The sequence below is a fragment of the Condylura cristata genome, unplaced genomic scaffold (assembly GCF_000260355.1).
Source record: "Condylura cristata isolate star-nosed mole 26May11 unplaced genomic scaffold, ConCri1.0 scaffold00012, whole genome shotgun sequence".
NCBI lineage: Eukaryota > Metazoa > Chordata > Mammalia > Eulipotyphla > Talpidae > Condylura > Condylura cristata.
This window is the reverse complement of record NW_004567113.1, coordinates 36,447,799-36,466,895: the sequence shown is the minus strand read 5'-3', so window position 1 is coordinate 36,466,895 and position 19,097 is coordinate 36,447,799. Positions and strand designations below refer to the sequence as shown.

The following is a 19,097-nucleotide window of genomic DNA, read 5'->3' as shown; positions in this document are numbered from 1 at the left end:
AATCCTTCCAAAAATTCTTTACAGCAATAATATATGTTATATGTATGCTGAGGGCATGTTTCAATGTGTTTGACATCAAATGGGAAAGGGTATCTCTGAAAATATAGGAATTTAGGGTCTGTGGATGTCTTGAGCATTAACTGCAGCGAACTCCCCAATACTTTCAGCTCATGCACAGGTTTGTGAATTCACCCCATTACCCTTTAAGAGCCCAACTGGGTCCCTTTATTTGGATGGAAAACCCAGGTGCCCACCCCACCAGAAAGGATCCTCATGTCTGTGACTCCTGGAAACCGCTCTGTAAACTGGACTTTACTGGTGTAAATTCTCTCTAGATGTGAAAACAGGGAGGGGCCAGGAGACTATAGCTTTAAGGTTTCTTGGTTTACCTTTTTTTTTTTAAGATTTATTTATTTGTGCATACAGAACTGGGGTACAGGCCAGAGGTGCAGGGGTGGTGAGAGGATTCACCAGAGACAGTGGAGAGTGGAACAGGCAGAGTGATGAGGTACACTGCTGAGGGGAGCAGCGGGCGGGTCAGGAGAGGTCTGCCACACCATGTGGATCTCCTCCGGGGCAGGCGGGGATCAAACTCATGCTGAAGTGACTTTAGCTTCTTAGTGCTGTGCTTTAACCTGCTGTGCCATCAGGGAAGGCCCTGGTTTACTTTTTCAAAAGTATTTTCCCTAATATATCTTATAGATTTGATTGATCGCCTAGAACAAAGAGGGATGGTACAAGTTCATTATGACTGGGGATTTATTTTTAATTTTCCCTCAAGAACGGCTCCTTAGGGCCCCTAAGCAGAAACTGAGTTGGCTTCATTAGCCTTTGCTGATATCTGGGAGATGAGTTGGGCCCTATCTATGTCATAGGAAGTACTTGGCGAGAATTAATTGGAATATACACTAATGATCACTCATTTTTAATGTGGAAATTGGCTCAATGCTGTCTTCAAGGCATTTGCCTTAAGTCATCAGCCTGTGCATTCCTAGAGGGAACTGACAAAAATAAAGTCTCATAAGTAGGCCAGCGATTGGCCATAGTGAGACAAATTTAATATCTGCCCTATTTCTATCACTTTGTAATTGTGTAGAATCAGTAGCAGAGAGGAAATAGGTATTCTAAGTCCTATTAATAAGTTTGATTGTCATAGATATATACTTTCCATTATCTGTTATAAGCCATTTCAGTTTTATAACATACGCTGTTGAATCTAAGGGAATCTAGTTGTATCCAAACTAAATGACTGAGAGAAAACTTAGTAGCACTGTGACATTTCAGAACTTACTCTTCAAGATAGAATTACATTTGGAGAACACTTGTCCATTCTCTTGCCTGGCTCGTAGAGCCTGTGAACACAGCTGCACACTCGGGAGACAAGACTCGCGCTTTGGGCTCGAGTTCTTGTTTGATTAATTCTTAGCTTTTTTGCCACCAAGTTCTCCCTAATTCCTAATCATCATCTATAAACTGGAAATATTAATAGACACAGCCTCATTGAAATATTGAAGAGATAAAATTAAATGAGATAATAAAAAAAAGCATTTGTAACTCAATATCTGGCCCGGTATAACCACTAATAGCATAATCTGGTAGTTAGAGAATAGTCACAATTAGCATGGAAGTATAGAACAAGATGCCAGTGAGAAATAAACTATTCTCCAGTGCTTCCTAAATGCTTATATTGTAGAGATAGAGCTTGAAGCAGTAGTTTTAAACCTGGGTACATGCCAACATCACCAGCAGAATCAGGTAATCAAAGACCCTGGCCCTACCCCTGTAGTGTCTGACTAAGGCAGTCTCGGGGGGGGGGGCAGTGTATGTGATTTTTTTTTTAAAGATTTATTTATTCATTCATACAGAACTGGGATGCAGGCCAGAGGTGCAGGGGCGGTGAGAGGATTCACCAGAGACAGAGTGGGGAGCAGAACAGGCAGATGGACAAAGTATACTGCTGAGGGGAGCAGCAGGCTAATGAAGAGTGGTCTGCCAGCCATGTGGGTCACCTCCAGGGTGGGGATGGAACACACTGAAGCAACTGCGATTAGCTTGCAGCGCTGCGTCCTAACCTGTTGCGCCACTAGGGAGGACCAGTGTATATGATTTCTAACACATTCCCAAAGCTGATGCTGTTGCTGCAGATCTGGGAACCAGACTCTGAAACTTCTGCCTGGTATGTGCTTAAACTGTGCACCAGAGACCCATGCAGTAGGTATGGAAATATTAGCAATACTTGTTAGGACTACAGAAAGTTCCATATTAAATGAGATCACACGGCAATCCAAAGTAGCTATAGAGAGAGGATCACAAATCCTGGAGCCATATTGACTATTCTCTTCCCCCAGAAAGTGGTATCTACCCCATTTCTATAAAGTCATCTGCTTATCAACTGATCTCACAAGCCAGTGAAGATCAGCTGGTGAGCCTTCATGGTATTGCTAATAAGTAGTCATTAAGTACTCTGAAAACATTCATAAAACACTTAAAGGTGATGCATTTCTTTTCCCCAACTGTCTCCCTACCATTTTAAATCTCACACTGATGTTCCAGGAAAATATGTGCACATTTTTAAAATGTGTATTGAGAATGATGAGACAGTTCAGCACAGAACTAAAGAATGCAAACACTTGCTGGGAGTCTCTGCCCTGCACCTTGTACCAGGCATAGATGCTTGCTTTGGTTGCAGCCATGTATAACTTGTACACAGACTTCCCCACAAAGCCTTTACAGAGCATACAACATACCAGATGGGCTCATCTCTGTGTATGCTTTCCCAGGGCTAGGTAGAACGATTGTCAACTCCAACTTTGATCTTGCATAGAGTATCATCCTGTCCTTTTGACATTTAACATTTTCACAGTATCCCTTTTAAGCATGAGCCAGGGAAACACCAGCGACATAGAACAGTGGCCACTGTCCATGTCTGTTGACTTCGTCCATGTCCTTCAGGTTTTTACGTTCCATTGAGACCTTTGGTACTTCAGGTTCTTTGCTCTTGATTCTCAGATTGACGATATCAGTGCTCCTTTCATCCTTGGGAGCAGGGTTCTGTTCTCACCCCTGTGTTCATGGTTTTCTGTTTGTTCTGTTCTGCCATCTGATCTAGAGTCGCCTGGCACTGCCAGTGTTCCGCTTAGAGTTCAGAACTCTTGGCGACGTTCCCAGTTTTTCTTCCAGTCAGGTAAAAACATATACTGGGTAGCTGTATTTCTTTTGTGCAAAACTCCATGTTGGGGGCAACCACTGACATCTGGTATTTTTCTTCATTTCCGATTTCGGGGGTGAAGGGGGAGGTGCTTGTCTCTGACACACAGTTAGCAAAGAGCTAGTTCTTTGATAATAGTGCCAATTACTCTAAAATCAGGTGGGATGAAATTCACAGAATTTTACTGTGATTTTGAAAATCCAAAGAAATAATATTCGCATCTTTCTTCATTGTTCTTTTTTAAAGAAAAAAGCAAAGGTGAGGAGAATTTACCAGGAATTGGTAATAGTTCTTTTGTTAACTGTGTCACTCTGGATGCCATCGGCCTCTCTCCTTATGGCACTTCTCCCTGTTGGACAGAGAGGGAACTGGTCATTCTAGCCAGTGTGCAAGGTGAATTAAAACCAGCACTCCCATGGGGTAGTTTTACTGCTTATAGCCTAGAACCTGGTGCTAACTGATGGGATTGATCTTTGACAGTGGCCATAAGTTCTTTTGGTGATGGGTGCCAACTGCTTCAGGGGTGTGCTTTATTATTATTTTTTAAGACTCTTGGCTTACAATAAAAATTGATTTGAAACTGACATAGGAACCACATTCAACTGAGGATCAAAGAAAAAGACAGTCAGACGTGACTCACATCATGATCTTTTTTATCTTCTTCCTATACAGTGGAGTCTCCAAGCAATGAAAAGTCACCGGCAAGTACACCTGTAAGTAACTTAGTTAAGGAATAAGCTCATGCATATAGATTTTAATCAATATGGGGTTCAACCAAAAATGTGCTCCATAAACACTGATGTAGAAGAGTCATCAGGAGTCTCCTCTGCTCCTGTCAGGTGAGTTATGAAGAAAGTCACAGTTATCCTAGAGCAGAATTGTTACTACTCATGGAAACAAATGCCATCTCACTCTGAAAGAACCAACTAAAATCAATGTGACAATAGAAATAAGAATTAAAATATGCAACTTCCAAGGCAGTCAAAACATTTTTTTTTTTTAATGAGGATGATATTCAACAGGGTGCTGTTGACAGCAGACCTCAGGCTGGACCCTAGAGTTTGCACCCTTTCTCACCCGTCAGTACCTGGAAAAGTATGAGCTGCCTTTTCTTTTTTCAAATTTTATTGCAATGAATTTTTTTAAGTATTTGCTAAGTAAAATGTCAGGACCCACAATGCTTTGAAACTCTTTGCTGCCAAATTATATTGAGCAGTCTAAATTGTTTCCAGTTCATCCTCCGAAGTTTCCAAGTCCCTTAGATATAGTCTCATAATCACTGTTGCACCTTTGATTCCAAATTTATTGACCATATGACTGAAGGCATCATACAACTTCTCTGAGCTTCATCTTCCTGGATTGTATGTGAGATAACACCTTCCTTTCAGAATGTTGAGAGCTTTAATCAGAGTAATTATGGACACCTCTAGCACCATGCCTGGTACATAGATCCTCCCAAATGGCTAACCTCAGGGGTCCCCCATAACTGGTACTAGAGCTTATCTATGAGTAAATCATCTTACTCTAAGAATTCCCAAGTACCTATGCAGAATAGAGAAGGAAACTTCATGATTTGTCACATAACCCTCAATATCTCCAGCCACTTTGCAGAACATGGGTCATTGTGGGACCTCCATGCTGAGCAATACCAGGCATGCAGACCTTTCTGGGAAGCTGAGAACACCCAGGGGATGGGGACATACAGAAGGACCCCAAAGCTGACATTTGGGGCACAGATCTAAGAATACAACATATAACCCACTGATTCCCAATTTAACTTATATGAGAACAACAGTATCTAATTATTCTATATCCCCGGGGCAGGTGTGGGGAGGAAGGGAACCCCCAAGACACATGTGCAGTGCAAACCCAGGAGTGACATACAGGAAGTACTTATCCTTACCTGGTGTTCCCCCCCTCTTTAACTTTCTGTGGGCCTCCCAATCATTTACAGAAACTATAGATAGCAAGGAGTCCTGAGGCCCACACTTCATGTATTTTAATATATTAAATGTAGGAGTAAATAGTCACAGTAGTATAACCTATAAATTAATAGTGAGGTGCACATTCCCAGTCTGGACTGCTCCCTGGGGCCTGCCCAGACATTGTACACCTGAGAGGGAGTGTGAATCTGTTGGGGGGAGGGCAGGGGGTGGTTAGGCTGACCGGGGTATATTGGGCAGTAGCAGGTGCATTGACCCCTTGGAGAAGACTGACCTTCCAGCTTCCCAGGCAGTCAGATAGGAAGTTGCTGCCTGCCACAGACTCTCCTCCTCCCTAACTCCTTCATCTTATTTTTTTCTTTTAAGATCACCAAAAAATTCTGTGTCCCCCCAAAAACTACTCTATCAGAGCAGAAGAGAAGAAGAATGCACAGTCATTGGGGAACCTGGCTTCCTTAGCACCTATACCATGTGATGGGGGAGCTGTTATAAACACAGCAGCCCCTCTTTGCTGGCATCCTAAGGACAGGCCAGGTTTTCTCTTCCCCCATCCCATCCTCTCAATCCCATGTTCTATGACTTGGGTACCTGTTTCGGTTCATACATCTTTCTCCCATCTCCCGCATTCACTCACTTCATCCCCAAACTCACAAAATTCCTTTTCAAAAGACAGTCTTTGGGTTTGAGTGTTCACTATGTGGACCCAAAAGCAGAGACACCCTCTTGTCTGGATCACAGGTGATGCAGGTGGGCACTGGTGAGTTCCATAACCTGCTTTAGGGCAAGCTGGTGTGGAAAAGCTACAGCCGTATAAAAGATTGTTTCTGTAGCGCAGCAAACACTACTTCTTACAAAATGCAGTTATGCTGAAATAATCAATGCCATTTGCATCCATATGACCCAGGATCCATATGCAAAATGAATCTCTTACGGGTCAGGAGCACAAAAGCACTCAGGAAATCACTTCCAAGAGAAATGAAGCAAAAGCTGTCCCATGCCAGCGCCCAATTACTTCATGTTTTTATTAACCCTAAAAAGGTTCGCAGAATCACACCAGCATCTTGGAAGTTAACCAAAGAGAAACTAAGATTAAAAAATGATTTCTGCCAGTGGAGGGCCCCTGGTTTGTGAAGGCTTCTGCTTCTGCTTGTCCTCCGGCTGCCTGCCACAAGCTAATTGTGTCGTCTGCCCTGGGGACACAGCCCAGGGCACGTGGCTCGATTCCGATCATGGGTTGTGCTTTTTCCCTAAGCAGTTTAAGTTCTGGGCGTGGGACCCGGAAGAGGAGCGCAGGAGACAGGAGAAATGGCAACAGGAGCAAGAACGTTTACTGCAGGTAGGACTTGTTTGTGGGTTGTGGTGGTGGTTTCTTTTAGGCAATGCTTTCTTAACTTCTCTTTGCCGGGTACAACTTTAGCACAAGCAGTGGGGTCAGGTTCTTCTCAGAAGTCAGCGAGCCTAAATCAGTTCAGTCTGTGTCAAATTTCTTCTGGACAGAGAAGAAACTTCTTCTGTGTCTAATTTCTTCTGCCAAAGGTTATACTGATGAACATGAAAAAGTGCCTGCCACTTAAAAAGCTCCAAGTATTAATGATAAAAGGTCGCCTCCCATTTGTCACTTCCTTAACAGTCAAATTCCAGTTCAAATAGCAGTGGGAATGGATTATCAAGAAGCTATTTAGCATACATATGAGTCCATCCTTGAGTAAAATCTGCAGATTTTCAGTTCTAGGAGAATCCGGGGTGTAAATGTTTCTACTTGTTTCATAGCAGTTTTGTGGAGTAATAGGGCTTCAGAAAAGTAACCTTGGAAACTGATATATATGTTGGGGTCTTGCCACATGCCAGGACCTGAACATATTTTATCTAATTTAATGTTCAAACAACTCTTCCAAGTTCTGTGTCTGTGTCGTTAGGCCTGGCTTGCAATTCAAGAAACTAAGGCCCACGGAGCTTAAATTCATTGTCCACAGTCACATAATAAATGTGGAGGCAGACTTCAATCTAAATGTGGAGGACCCTAAAACTCATGTTCTTTTTTACTATAGTTTCAATAGCAGTGATTTTACCAAAAACATCAGAACGAAAAGGAATGTTAGATCACATTACCGTTCATGACTTTCTGCAGCAGTGTAAATGCAAATAATTGATGTACATTTATTTTACTTATTTTTTTCTTATCTTTTTCTTCTAACCCCTTTAGTTTAGTTCCCAAGAGCAGGGAGCAGGAGTCAGTGTTGACAGTTAATCCATTGCAGTGTGGTCTTAGGTCTTCTGGTTCAGTGTGGCTCTTTTCAAAGTTGCAGAGGGACAGATGTCAATACTAAATTTCAGTAAGAGCTGGATTCAGCAACATTCCAGAGCTATCTCAGATCAGCCTTGGCCATTTTGCTATTCGCTTGGAAATGAAATGAGGTGCCCACTCCTCAGCCATATGGTGATTGGCCACCAGTCAGAAATTCCAGGGAGTGGAGGAGACAGACAAGTTGCCCCCTTTGCAACAATGTGTCCTGACACTCTGAAGGTGGCCATGGGGAGTGGGTAGGTGGCTTGTGGCTGCTGCGCCATGTTGTTACCTAGTGTGGCATCCTGGGTTATGGGCTTTGGGGCCCAGCTGTTTGGGAGGAGGTGTGTGTGTGTGTGTGTGTGTGTGTGTGTTTGTATGTGTTGTGTGCTCTGTATGCCCATGTATATTCTGTTTACATTGTCTGTGTCCATATGCTGTGTGTGTCCATGTTGTGTGCACATCTTTGAATTGCATGTGTCTGTGTGTTATGTATTGTGTGTTGTGTGTTATGTATTGTGTGTTGTGTTTACGTTGTATACATTGTGCATGTGTGTGTGTTTTTGCATGAATCTGTGTTGCATTGTATTTGTGTGTTACGTGTGTTTCATGTGTTTGTGTCTGTGTGTGGTATGTTTCTGTGTGTGCTATGTGTTGTATTATGACTGTAGGTGGGTGAGTGTCTGTGTACTGTGTGTTGTCTTGTGTACTGTGTACTGTGTGCTGTCTTGTGTCCGTGTGTGGATGTTGGTGTGTGTTCTGTGTATAATATTGTGCCTGTGTGTGGTATGTGTGGTACAGATCAAGCAGATGATGTTACCTACATCATCTGTTCATCTTCTTGCAGAAGGAATCTATAAGCCTAAGAAGCTTTGCTTATTTTTAGCTTTTGTATAATCTTAGATTCTGTTTCCCCAACTCTGAAAAGTCCTGGAAGTCCTTTTTAAAACTATGTGACTAGTTTTGATAACAGTTTTTTATCTGGAGTTAAAAACCTGCAAGGAGTTGACCAGCAATGGTTTTGCCAGAGGATTAAAAATATCAGGCTTCAGATAGCTACAATAAAGCCATACTAAGATAATGACATAACAGGTATTCCCTGGAAAATCTCAGCATCTCCCTAGTGAAGCTGGGACCACAGACTTGTTTAGAACTCAGCCAGAGGACGAACAATCATCAGCCTAAAATATGTGACGGTGTGCAGTGTGTTTCAGTGATTCCTTTGTCTCTGTTATGGAGGATGCTGTTCCCAAGGCATCCAAGATATCAGTTCTCATTTTAAGCATTAATGTTAATCTCCATTTATTCGTCTCTGCTAGTCAGCTGTCAGGAGTCCCTCACACTTTTCAAGCCATCTTTATTCAGAGTATTTTATATTTTCACCCAGAAGTGGTGAGTAGTGTTGTATTATTTCTGAAAACAAGAATGACAGTTCTGATATTGAAACCTCTAATGGGCTGTGTAAAAGCTACTTTTAATTCAAAAGTTATTTAAAGCTGGGAAGATTCCATTTTGTAGAAATGGCTACGAGCAAAGAGTAGTTATAGAGCTAATTATCATCTTATCCACTTTGGACCTTCTTAACACTGTCTGTCTTGTAAGCCTATCAAATTTTTAATCTTTTATTAACCTCTCTCCTAGCAGCAAAATTTTCTATTAGCAGAATGACAAAATTCATCTCAACAGGACCTAGTAAAAGCAAGCAATTGGCTTCACCACCCTCCTAGAACAAAACCCAAGTCAAGGAAGATTTTAGAACCTTTATATATCTCTATCTTTTATGTCCCCATAAACAAATGTCTACTCATTTACCTGAAGAACAATACAACATGAACAGCAGAAAATACTGCTCACAGTTGGATCTTTTTGTGCCTAATGTTTGAATGCCACAAGATAGTATCCCCTTTTATTGCATGAATCTATTAGTTTCAGAATGTTACCAGAGGGAGTGTAGCAACATATGTACATTGCAATTTAGAGGGGGGAAATACCCCAACCCCTATAATGTACACAATGGTCAATTCAGAACAATCTATGGGCATTCCATAACAGGAGAGATACCAGAAGGAGCAGGACAAACTGAAAGAAGAGTGGGAAAAGGCTCAGAAAGAGGTGGAAGAGGAAGAACGAAGATACTATGAGGAGGTAGGAAATGTCCAAGAAGGGATTTAACCTGTAGTCCTAATTCATGCCTAGTAACACCTTTTGTGTCTGGGTACATGTATGTACGTGTATGGCTGTGTCTGATTCTTTTACCTACAGCAGAGCCCTATCAAACTCTTCAGAAAGCCAAATCCTATAGGCTTTAAGAGACCACAGTTCCCTCGAGTTCCATGACTCCCACAGTGTGGATGGAGACAATATAGCTGTATCTGTTCTCTAGTCAGAGTTGGATTCTTGATTGATCTTAAAGAGGAAACATGGAAGTATTTATTTTTGTATGTCTGCTTGTGGCAAGCTCCTTTGGTAGCTGTTAAGGAATTATTTGTTTATAAGGATTATTTTGCTACCGAGGCTAAATGAATCCTTACTGTTGCATTCACTTTATGGTACTAAAGAGATTTGGAGAGAATTTTGTTTTGTTTGCCTCAGTTTTTATTTTTTGTTTGGTTTTTTTTTGATGAACAAGCTAGACCACATTTGAGAATTTGAAGCAAACTACGTTTTATGTATATTATCTGAAATCTACTGATGACTAATATTGTTGTGAATTTTGTCATCCACAATAATTTTTGTGCCTAATCAGATCCCTCATAGCATTTCTGATTAGGCTCCTTAAATTTCACTAACTAATGAATTTACAAATACTCTGTTTTTCTAAATTAAATGCTAATGTCTAAATTGTTGCCCACAGAACGTGTAATCTGATTAACATACTTTTAGAAAATAAGACATTTTTAATGCCTTGTTTGTTTGCATATATTCTGATGCTTTTTTCTAACGGTCCTTGGTGAAATTTTTCTCTTGAACAAATGTGACTTTTCACTTTATTCCCTTCCATTCATTCCTGCCTGTCTCCTTAGGAACGTAAGATAATTGAAGACACCGTAGTTCCATTCACTATTTCGTCAAGTTCTGCAGACCAACTGTCTACATCCTCCTCTATGACGGAAGCCAGTGGAGCAGTGGTGAGCTCATAGGTTAAACACAACTTGTAAAACAAATAAACCTAAGTAGAAGACAAAACCACAGACCAAGTCTTCTATGTAAATCCAGGACTGACAGTTTCCCTGGGATCATGTCAGGTACTGTGTGACCACTATGCCCCGTGGCACCAGCCATGTTGTGGTGAGAACCTCGAGCCACATTCAGAGGAGCAGTTAAGTCATAACTTAGGCCAGATCTGCACCTCCAGGCTGGCAAAATCCTTATTAGTGAAACCATGTGCTGGAATGTCCTTCTTACTGTCCGTCATTCCCTCACTCTACAGTTATTCTGCTCTATTAAACATTCCTTCACAGCAGCCATTGGTCACCTTCCGTGGAAGTTGCTTCCAACCTATTATTATCATCCAACCTATGTATTAAATATTAACTTTAATCCATTTTCAAGGACTGGAGAGTGCCCAGACGGCTAATCTTCCTCTACCACCACCCCCTCACCCCAGACCCCCCCCCCCCGCCACGCACACACACACAACAATTCATAGAGGCACTGGACAGGTCCTACACACCTGAATAGTTCATAATCTGCAGTTGTCAAGTCTGCATGAAAAGTGATTTGTCCTGAAATGAGTAATCTTGTGACTTTTACTTTGGAAAATAAAACCAACCCTCTCAGATGATACCTTTTGAGAGAGATCCATATTACAAATTTCTTTCCAATCAATGGAAAATGTTTATTATTCAGTTCATTGGGAGAACTTTTCTTAAATTGTAGACAGTGTGATTGAAACCATACTTCAAATACCCACTGGCCAGAGACACATGTTATGCAGGGTGTTTAAAAATGTATCCAAGATTATCCTTTCTTCTCCATTAGAATAAGATGGACTTGGAAAACTGTCGAGAGGAAGGACAAGAGACAAGGCAGAAGAAACCATTCCAGAGAGACAGTAATGATGTATTGCTGAAGACAAGGGAGTGCGATCTACTGGAGGAAAGAGATGGGTATGAGCCGTGCCAGTCAGTTGATCTAAATGAGCAAAGCTGGGCTCTGCCCCTTCACTCCCACAAAGGGTACCTATTGCTAATGCACGTCATATTCAGCTTTGAAATGATCGTTCCAGTAATACATTACATATTGCTTGAACACATTCTGATAGCTCTGAAGTCAGTGTCCTTGTGCCATTGAATATAAATAGCCTGCTTTTTAAATAAGCAAAGCCTTTTATAAATAAGGGGAGACAGTATAGCTCATCAAAGGAGCATACTGTTAATTCAGAACCCCAAACTTAAATAAATAGCACTTACCTGCAGTGGCTGGAGGGAGGGAGATTGGAATGAAGCCCTGAAATGCCACCTATTGTAGACTTGTACTTTGCTATTTGCATTGTCTGAAGTGTGAGCAGCCATGTTTACTCTGGGTGCTAAGATAAAAGGTAGTCAATGTGTGAATCAGTTATGGGTAACCACCCCACCCATTGTATGTTGTACCAAAAGGCTTAACAGGCCATCCAAACCCCTTGGAGCATTTAGAACTAGCTAGGAATGTGGTTGTTGCCATTGGCTTTAGTGAGCTTATTGCTGCCATCCTGTACTTAACCCAGAAAGGACCTGCAGGAACCCAGGTGGCAGCAGTGTTTGACCACTGCAAGTTCATTATGAGACAGAAGTTTGCCTCAGGGCTCTGGAATACCAGCTAGATACCGGCCCTTGTGTGTAAATGTGCTTGCATACACATGCACATACCACACACACACACACACACACACACAACATCCTCTGAAAGACCTGAAGACATGAAAGGCTACCTCATATCAGTTTCAAAGACTGTCCATTTTGCAAGATTCACAAGAACTGAGCTCTTCTTGGAAATTGGCTGAGAATTCTCTGTGTTCTTGGGCTGGAAGCCTGAGGATGCTGTAGTCCATAGGCTCTTGGGCTCCCCACGCAGTCAGCCCCAAGCCCTGGGAGCTGCACATCTATTTCCCGCTAACATTATTGAAAGGGATGTTCCAGTTCTGTGCAATGAAAACCACATGAATCAGGAATAATTAAATAATGTTGATCCACATAATTCCTGCTGTTGAAAGAAGTTTTGTTGTATCTCTTCCAGCTCTTACCTTTGCACCTGGAAGCCACCGAGAGTGAATTAACATTGGTTGCAAATATCCCATGTGTCCTAAGGGTTCTCTGTTTGTTAAATAGTGGTGACTTTGGCTTCCCACACTAGATGAGTATTGCCTCACACCTCTTCAACGTAAGCCACCACACCACATTCACCAAGACGCCTGTAGCTCCCCAGAGACCACTGTGACCAGAGTGATATCTGCAGTAAATCCTCTTTTCTGAAAATGAGGGAGGCTCCAGTTAGCTCTGGCATGCACTGAAATTATTAAAACGAAGAGTTTTATGGACAGGAAGATGGGAAGGACATCAGAAAGGATGGTTTCTCAAGCTTGTTAAATTAATGGACAGTAGCAATGTGGACTATTCTATAGTATTTTAAATTGACTTTAAAATTAAAAAGAATAAACTAAATATTGAGTTACTCCCATTTCTTTTTTTAGATTCTGTTTTGTACTTCCATGCCCTAAGGGACAGAATCAACTAAGTTCCGTTCAGTTACTTTTATGTCGGATCTCAAATAAATTTATTTGTTTTAACAGCCTAACTCATTCTGAGAACCCTATATCAAAAGGATTCCACCAGGAACATCAGCTGGATACAGATGCTGGCGCAGCACACTGTGAGATGAACCCCCCACTGCTAGCTCAGAGTAAGCCTGAAGAACACCAACCCCAATCTTTAAATTATTGTAAGATGCCCCCCCCACCTTCAGAGAGTTATGACCCCTGCTGACTACAGGTTTCTCTTCTGCCTTATGCTAAACACTGTGAACTAATGGCTTATGCTAAACTGTAGAGAGAATAACCCCCCACTGCCCTGCACCCCAAGTCTCCATGATCCCCCTGTGAGCCTCAGCTGACTTTGGCACTTGGGCCTCCCTGCTAGTGCAGGGGTTAAAGTCTCAGTGCTTTCAAGCTAGTGGCAGCCACTGGAGTTCCAGCTCTGGCCAGAGAGCTGACCCACATGGCATGGCAGATCTGTCCTGTCTCGCCAGCTGCTCCCCTTATGGCCAACACCCCCGCTCTTATATGCATAAATATAGAAAAATAAATCTTTTTTTGAAAAGATGACTTGCTAAGCACAAAGATGACTACGAAGTACTAAGTTATGTTCATTACTTACCTCAGACGCATCCTGGAATCAGCAGATAGCAACCCCACCAACACACACGTTAGAAGATGCGAAACCAAAAACCCTCCTGCTGGATAGAAGCATGAACCATCAGATTGAGTCTCCGAGTGAAAGGCGAAAGTAAGTGACCTATTTAGAGGGAGATGGAATTCCTTTTTTTAAGAATGTATCGATGGAAAAGGAAAGAATGAAAAAAAATAAGATAGCAACATGTCAGCAGCTTTTTTGTATCTTTTCTCCACTTACTCACAAATGTTTGTGAAAGTGAGGAATAATCTTCCTGGCAAGTAAATGTTTATTCTAACTGTATCCCTTTGAAAGAAGCAATGTTTCTAACCCATAAGTCTACACATTGGAAAGAATTTGCAGGTCTGCTGTATTAGAAATGTCTTTAAGTGAATTAAATTGTCTCAGAGCCTATTGGCAAAAGTTCTTGCAATTAAAAAAAAGAAAGAAAGAAAACGTTTTCTTTCACTCTTGTGCTCTCTACCAGTGGCTACCTGAAGTTATTTTCTAATATTGCAACACTTATATTTGTTTAACAGTATTAAGAGTTCCTGTCACATTTGAGACATTGCACTAGAATGGGCATTGTTTGGAAGGGTTTACATATCTCTCCTGTTCTTTTCAGACATTAAGTCATTGAACCCTCCCAATAACGTTCTAGGGTTATTGTTCAATTTTATACATGAAGAAATTAAGGCTCAAGGAAGTTAAATCACTTACCCAAAATTCTTGAGGGCTTGGTGGTAGAGGACATCACGGACCCCAGGGTCCCAAGATAAGATCTTGTATCAGCCAGTGGTTCCTTGTGTTACTGGTCAGTTCAAGTCTGTATTTTTTTAACCTGAATAGGCCAGGATCCATGCTTGAATCCCTGTTCGAGCAACAGAGGGTTATTCACTGGCCAAGGATTGGAAACAGGAACTTATTCTCTAAGGCCTCCTCCCCAGTCAGGGAGAAGCAGGGCTTCTATGGGTACTGCAAAGGGGCATTTCTAAAGGATGCATCAGCAGGATTTCAGAGAAATAAGCAAAATTTCCAGGAACTGCACTAACACCCCTTTCTTTCAAGTTTGCTCTTACCCAGGTCTGTCATACCACCTGCAGGTGTGCTTGTTACTATGGTAATGAAGCTGTGGCCTGCTCCCTCCTTCCTCCGACCTCCTTCTTGGTCTCTGCACTCCCCACTGATTTTCTATGGTTTTATCTGCAAAAAGATAAACAGGCCAGGGATGAAGAATTTCTGTAGGAAAAGAGAAGTGGGAACATAGCAAGAACAAAGAATTTATGATTGCTGGCCAAGTGATACTAGTAATCAGTTTTAAAAATAATCATTTTACTTTAACTATTCACTCTATCTGGAGACAGACAACCTGTCTGTCACTTGCGTAGAGGTCTTTGGACATGTTATTAAATCTTCCTCTTCCTCTGTTTCCTCTTGTATAAAATGAGAATTGGAATATTTGCCCCTTGATAAGCTTTTGTGCCTCACAAATAGTAAGTACTATATACTTCTAGGTGGTGTTGAGAATGGTGATAAAAATATCAATTTGTTTCATAAGCTTAATTTTACCTTATTTTTCTTGTTTCTTTTTTTTCTCAATACAATGTTGAACCATTTCCCCACTTTCTCTTGCATGTATCTTAATTTCATTTCTGTAAGATTAGATAATGCTCAAAGACAAAATTATGTAGATATAATCATTATTATTGATTATTGCAGTGTTTCTCAACCTTTGTTTAAAAGCAGTGATACTTGGGTATCACAAGCAAGTGTGATATTTGGGAGAAGACCAGCGAGCTCTGCCTGAGGAGGGGATTTGAGTGGACAGGGTTTTGTTCTGGAAGCAGATAGAAAACAAAGGGACACATCTCTGTCTACTTCTATGTTGGCATTTCTCTTTTTTCATTCTTTTCTGTGTGCTAGCCTTTTTTTTTTTTTAAAGATTTATTTATTTGTGCATACAGATCTGGGGTACAGGCCAGAGGCTCAGGGGCAGCGAGAGGCTTCACCAGAGACAGAGTGGAGAACAGAACAGGCAGATCCATGAAGTACACTGCTGAGGGGAGCAGCGGGCGGGCCAGGAGAGGTCTGCCACGCCATGTGGTCACCTCCGGGGCACGCGGGAATCGAACTCATGTGGAAGCGGCTTTAGATTCTCAGTGCTGTGCTTCAACCCACTGCGCCATCAGGGAGGGCCCTAGAATTTATTTTTATCAGCAAGAGTTTAAATTGATGCTTACGCCTGGCAGTGAAACCACTGGGTAGCTTCTTGCTGGGCCCTTCTGCTTTATAGAGCCCATGACATTGTGGTTGCTGTTTTGACCATCATCCCCATGGTGTGCATCCATAATACAGGGGCAGGAGGCCCCTCACTGAGAAATACATCCTTGAGGCTCCACCCTTTATATCTGGGCTCTCATATCCCTGCTTCCCCGTCCCACCCAATCCATCCTTTCTGTGACTAACATACCCTGCCATCATAATCAAGCACAGAACATAAAGATTAGAAATATACTGTGTCTTTTCTGTCCCACAGTGATCTGGTTTTGATCATAGATGACCACTACACACACAGTCCTTGTTAGATAGAATGACTATCTTCTGTCCCTTAAAAAAAATTGCCAGTAGGACACACTTTGATTTTTTGTATGTGATTGTCAAGGAAGTTTTTGTTTCCTATTTAAATGTTTTTGTTGACTTGGCTTCTCTTGACTCGTCATAATTTTCGGTTCCTTTACCACGTTACAGGAAAAGCCCTCGAGAGAACTACCAGGCTGGGCACTTGTCCCCTTGTTCCCCCACCCCTCCTGGCCAGTCGCCAAACAGGTACAAGAGCTCAGCAAGCCTTGCTGAGGCTGCTCTGGGCATTATTTCAGCCAAATCAGTGCTTGCCAGATGATTCTGAGGAATTCATCCCTTCGCCTCTTCCTACTCGCATGCACAGGCAGGAGAAAACACACTACCTGTTCACCTGCAGATTCATCAACCCACAACAGAAAAAGCCAAGTGTGTGACACTGGCGCAGATGTGGCCACAGGGCTTTAATTACATTGTGTAGGGCCTGCAATCTAATAATGAAATCCACCAGACATTTGCCGGGCTCCTCAGTCGGCGCCGTGGCCTCCAAGACGGCTGGGTCCTGCTAGGCAAGATCCGCTGATGGCTCTTGCAGGGAGCCAGGCGGGGGCTGAGGAAAGAAATTTCATCCTTCTCTTTTAGCCCACTCGTGCTCTCTAATGATTGCTTCTGGACATTAATTGGGGGCCATGACATTCTTAAAAGCTGCCTGTGTTTCCATTCACTGGAGAGACAAATTACTGAGTACTCAAAGGTTTTCTTCAATTTAAAATTTTCATTTAACTACTGGATAAGAGGGAAATCCTAATAAATAGCATTCACTTAGGCACTCTGCCTTCCTTTCTCTTGTCTCCCTTTCTGTTTCTTTTGTCCCTCTGTATCCCAGTAATTTCCAAAAGATATTGCATATTTTAAAATTTCTTATGTAATTTCACTAATTTCTGGGACATCATTGTGGTCCAATGTTAGTTGTGGGAAAGCTGCCTTAGAGGACAGCCATCCTGTACTCTCACCTGGTGTCGGGTGCTTGGTGGGGCTCCCACTGTTTAGGGGGCTGCCGGGTACAGAATTGGGGTACCCCTCTGCACAATGCCACTCAGGGGGATATAAATCAGAAACGATGTCAGTCCCAGATCACAGTGTTTGCACTAGAAAAGGTAGTAGGCATCATCTGTTCAATCCTCTTATTTTAAAAGGGAAAGGAAACCCAAAGTGAGTTCTTTACATCAGGTTACAGAACCTGGAGACAGAGCAGGGATTAGGTCCCATATCTGTCTGGTACCTGTTGGACTATATCTCAATTGCCTCTCTATTTTGAAACAATACATACACACATATATGTACATGCATGCATGCATGCACACCTTAATGGGTCAAAGAACTAATTATAGAAAATTTTAAAGTAGCATTGAAACTTTATTAAACCAAACTTGATTATCTTTTAGGACCTATGAAAACATACGATAAACACACTGAATCACTTGCAGGCTTTGATCACTGTGGCTGAATGACTACAACACAAACTTCATGCAACAAGTAATTGCACACACACACACAATTCAACACCAAGTGAAGGCCCAGTATATTTAGTTTAGCAAGTGTTTGCAATGTATATCTGAGGCCTAATTCCCTGTCCATTTTCAGTTCAGTCAATGTCACTTCATTTGTGATATAAACACTTTAAAACTCATGTTTTATTTATGTATTGCATGAAGCTACAAGTTGATGTTTGATGAATGATTCTATGCAGAATATTTCACTATAACGTGTTTTTTAACCCAGGTCTATAAGTGGGAAGAAGCTATGCTCGTCCTGTGGGCTTCCTTTGGGGAAAGGAGCGGCCATGATTATTGAGACCCTCAATCTCTACTTTCACATCCAGTGCTTTAAGGTATGTATTCATCTCTCTTCGTTCTAAGTACAATGCCTGATGTCTTTGGGTATCATTCTCGGATTAGAAATACCTCTTGGAATTCCTGATGGCCTTCTCCTATGAGGACCTCTCCCTCCAACCCTCAGATTACTCAGACGTGTACATGGAGCCCATCCTTCACCATCCTTCAGAATGGAACTCCCCTATCACACACCCGTCTGGGATATCAGGGTAGAAGGAAAATCAGATTTGTGAGATGTATCTTTATAAAACAATTTTTGTTGCTAAAGAGCATCTATTCTAGAAGGAAGCTGAACTTTCAGGACAATGTGGGTTTATTTGACATGTAATCTCTTCGATGCTTCTCAATCTTCGGTGATTTAATGTTGAAGGCTTTTAGTCTTTGACCTCAAGGAAGACTTTCTGTCAATTAACTAGTTGCAGAATATGGGTTGCTGAATGATTATGTCTGTAATCCCAGACTGAATATCATCCTATCTGAGAAGTTTCCTGCTCTGCCAGATTCTCACTTGCCTCTGTAGTGGATCCTTCTCCACCCTTATGGCCTTTCGTGGTTCCTAGCACTCGTTATTGAACTGTTTTCTCCTTTAAGAAAATATCAACTCCGCCCCCCACTGGTGGCGCAGCGGGTTAAAGCACAGCACTAGGAAGCTAAAGCCACTTCCGCATGAGTTCAATCCCGGCCTGCTCAGGAGCTGACCCACATGGCCCGGCAGACCTGTCCTGACCCACCCGCTGCTCCCCTCAGCAGTGTACTTCGTCGATCTGCCTGTTCTGCTCCCCACTCTGTCTCTGGTGATGCCTGTCACCCTCTGCATGTCTG

At 42.1% G+C, this 19,097-nt stretch overlaps 1 protein-coding gene across 4 annotated transcripts in view; it reads left to right on the top strand.

Moving 5' to 3' along the window:
- The window catches only part of LIMCH1 (LIM and calponin homology domains 1), a 79,351-nt gene that overhangs the window by 50,916 nt on the left and 9,338 nt on the right, over positions 1–19,097 (top strand). Inside the window, exons 12-20 of one of the 4 annotated variants that reach the window (XM_012724152.1) lie at positions 3,881–3,921; positions 6,407–6,487; positions 9,488–9,580; positions 10,459–10,563; positions 11,417–11,544; positions 13,206–13,315; positions 13,794–13,917; positions 16,552–16,629; positions 18,163–18,271. In XM_012724152.1, coding sequence (XP_012579606.1) covers positions 3,881–3,921; positions 6,407–6,487; positions 9,488–9,580; positions 10,459–10,563; positions 11,417–11,544; positions 13,206–13,315; positions 13,794–13,917; positions 16,552–16,629; positions 18,163–18,271 — 869 coding nt within the window. Of the gene's footprint in view, positions 1–3,880; positions 3,922–6,403; positions 6,488–9,487; positions 9,581–10,458; positions 10,564–11,416; positions 11,545–13,205; positions 13,316–13,793; positions 13,918–16,551; positions 16,630–18,162; positions 18,272–19,097 lie in introns of all 4 variants that reach the window. The other 3 variants (XM_012724151.1, XM_012724154.1, XM_012724153.1) reach the window with 3 other exon arrangements.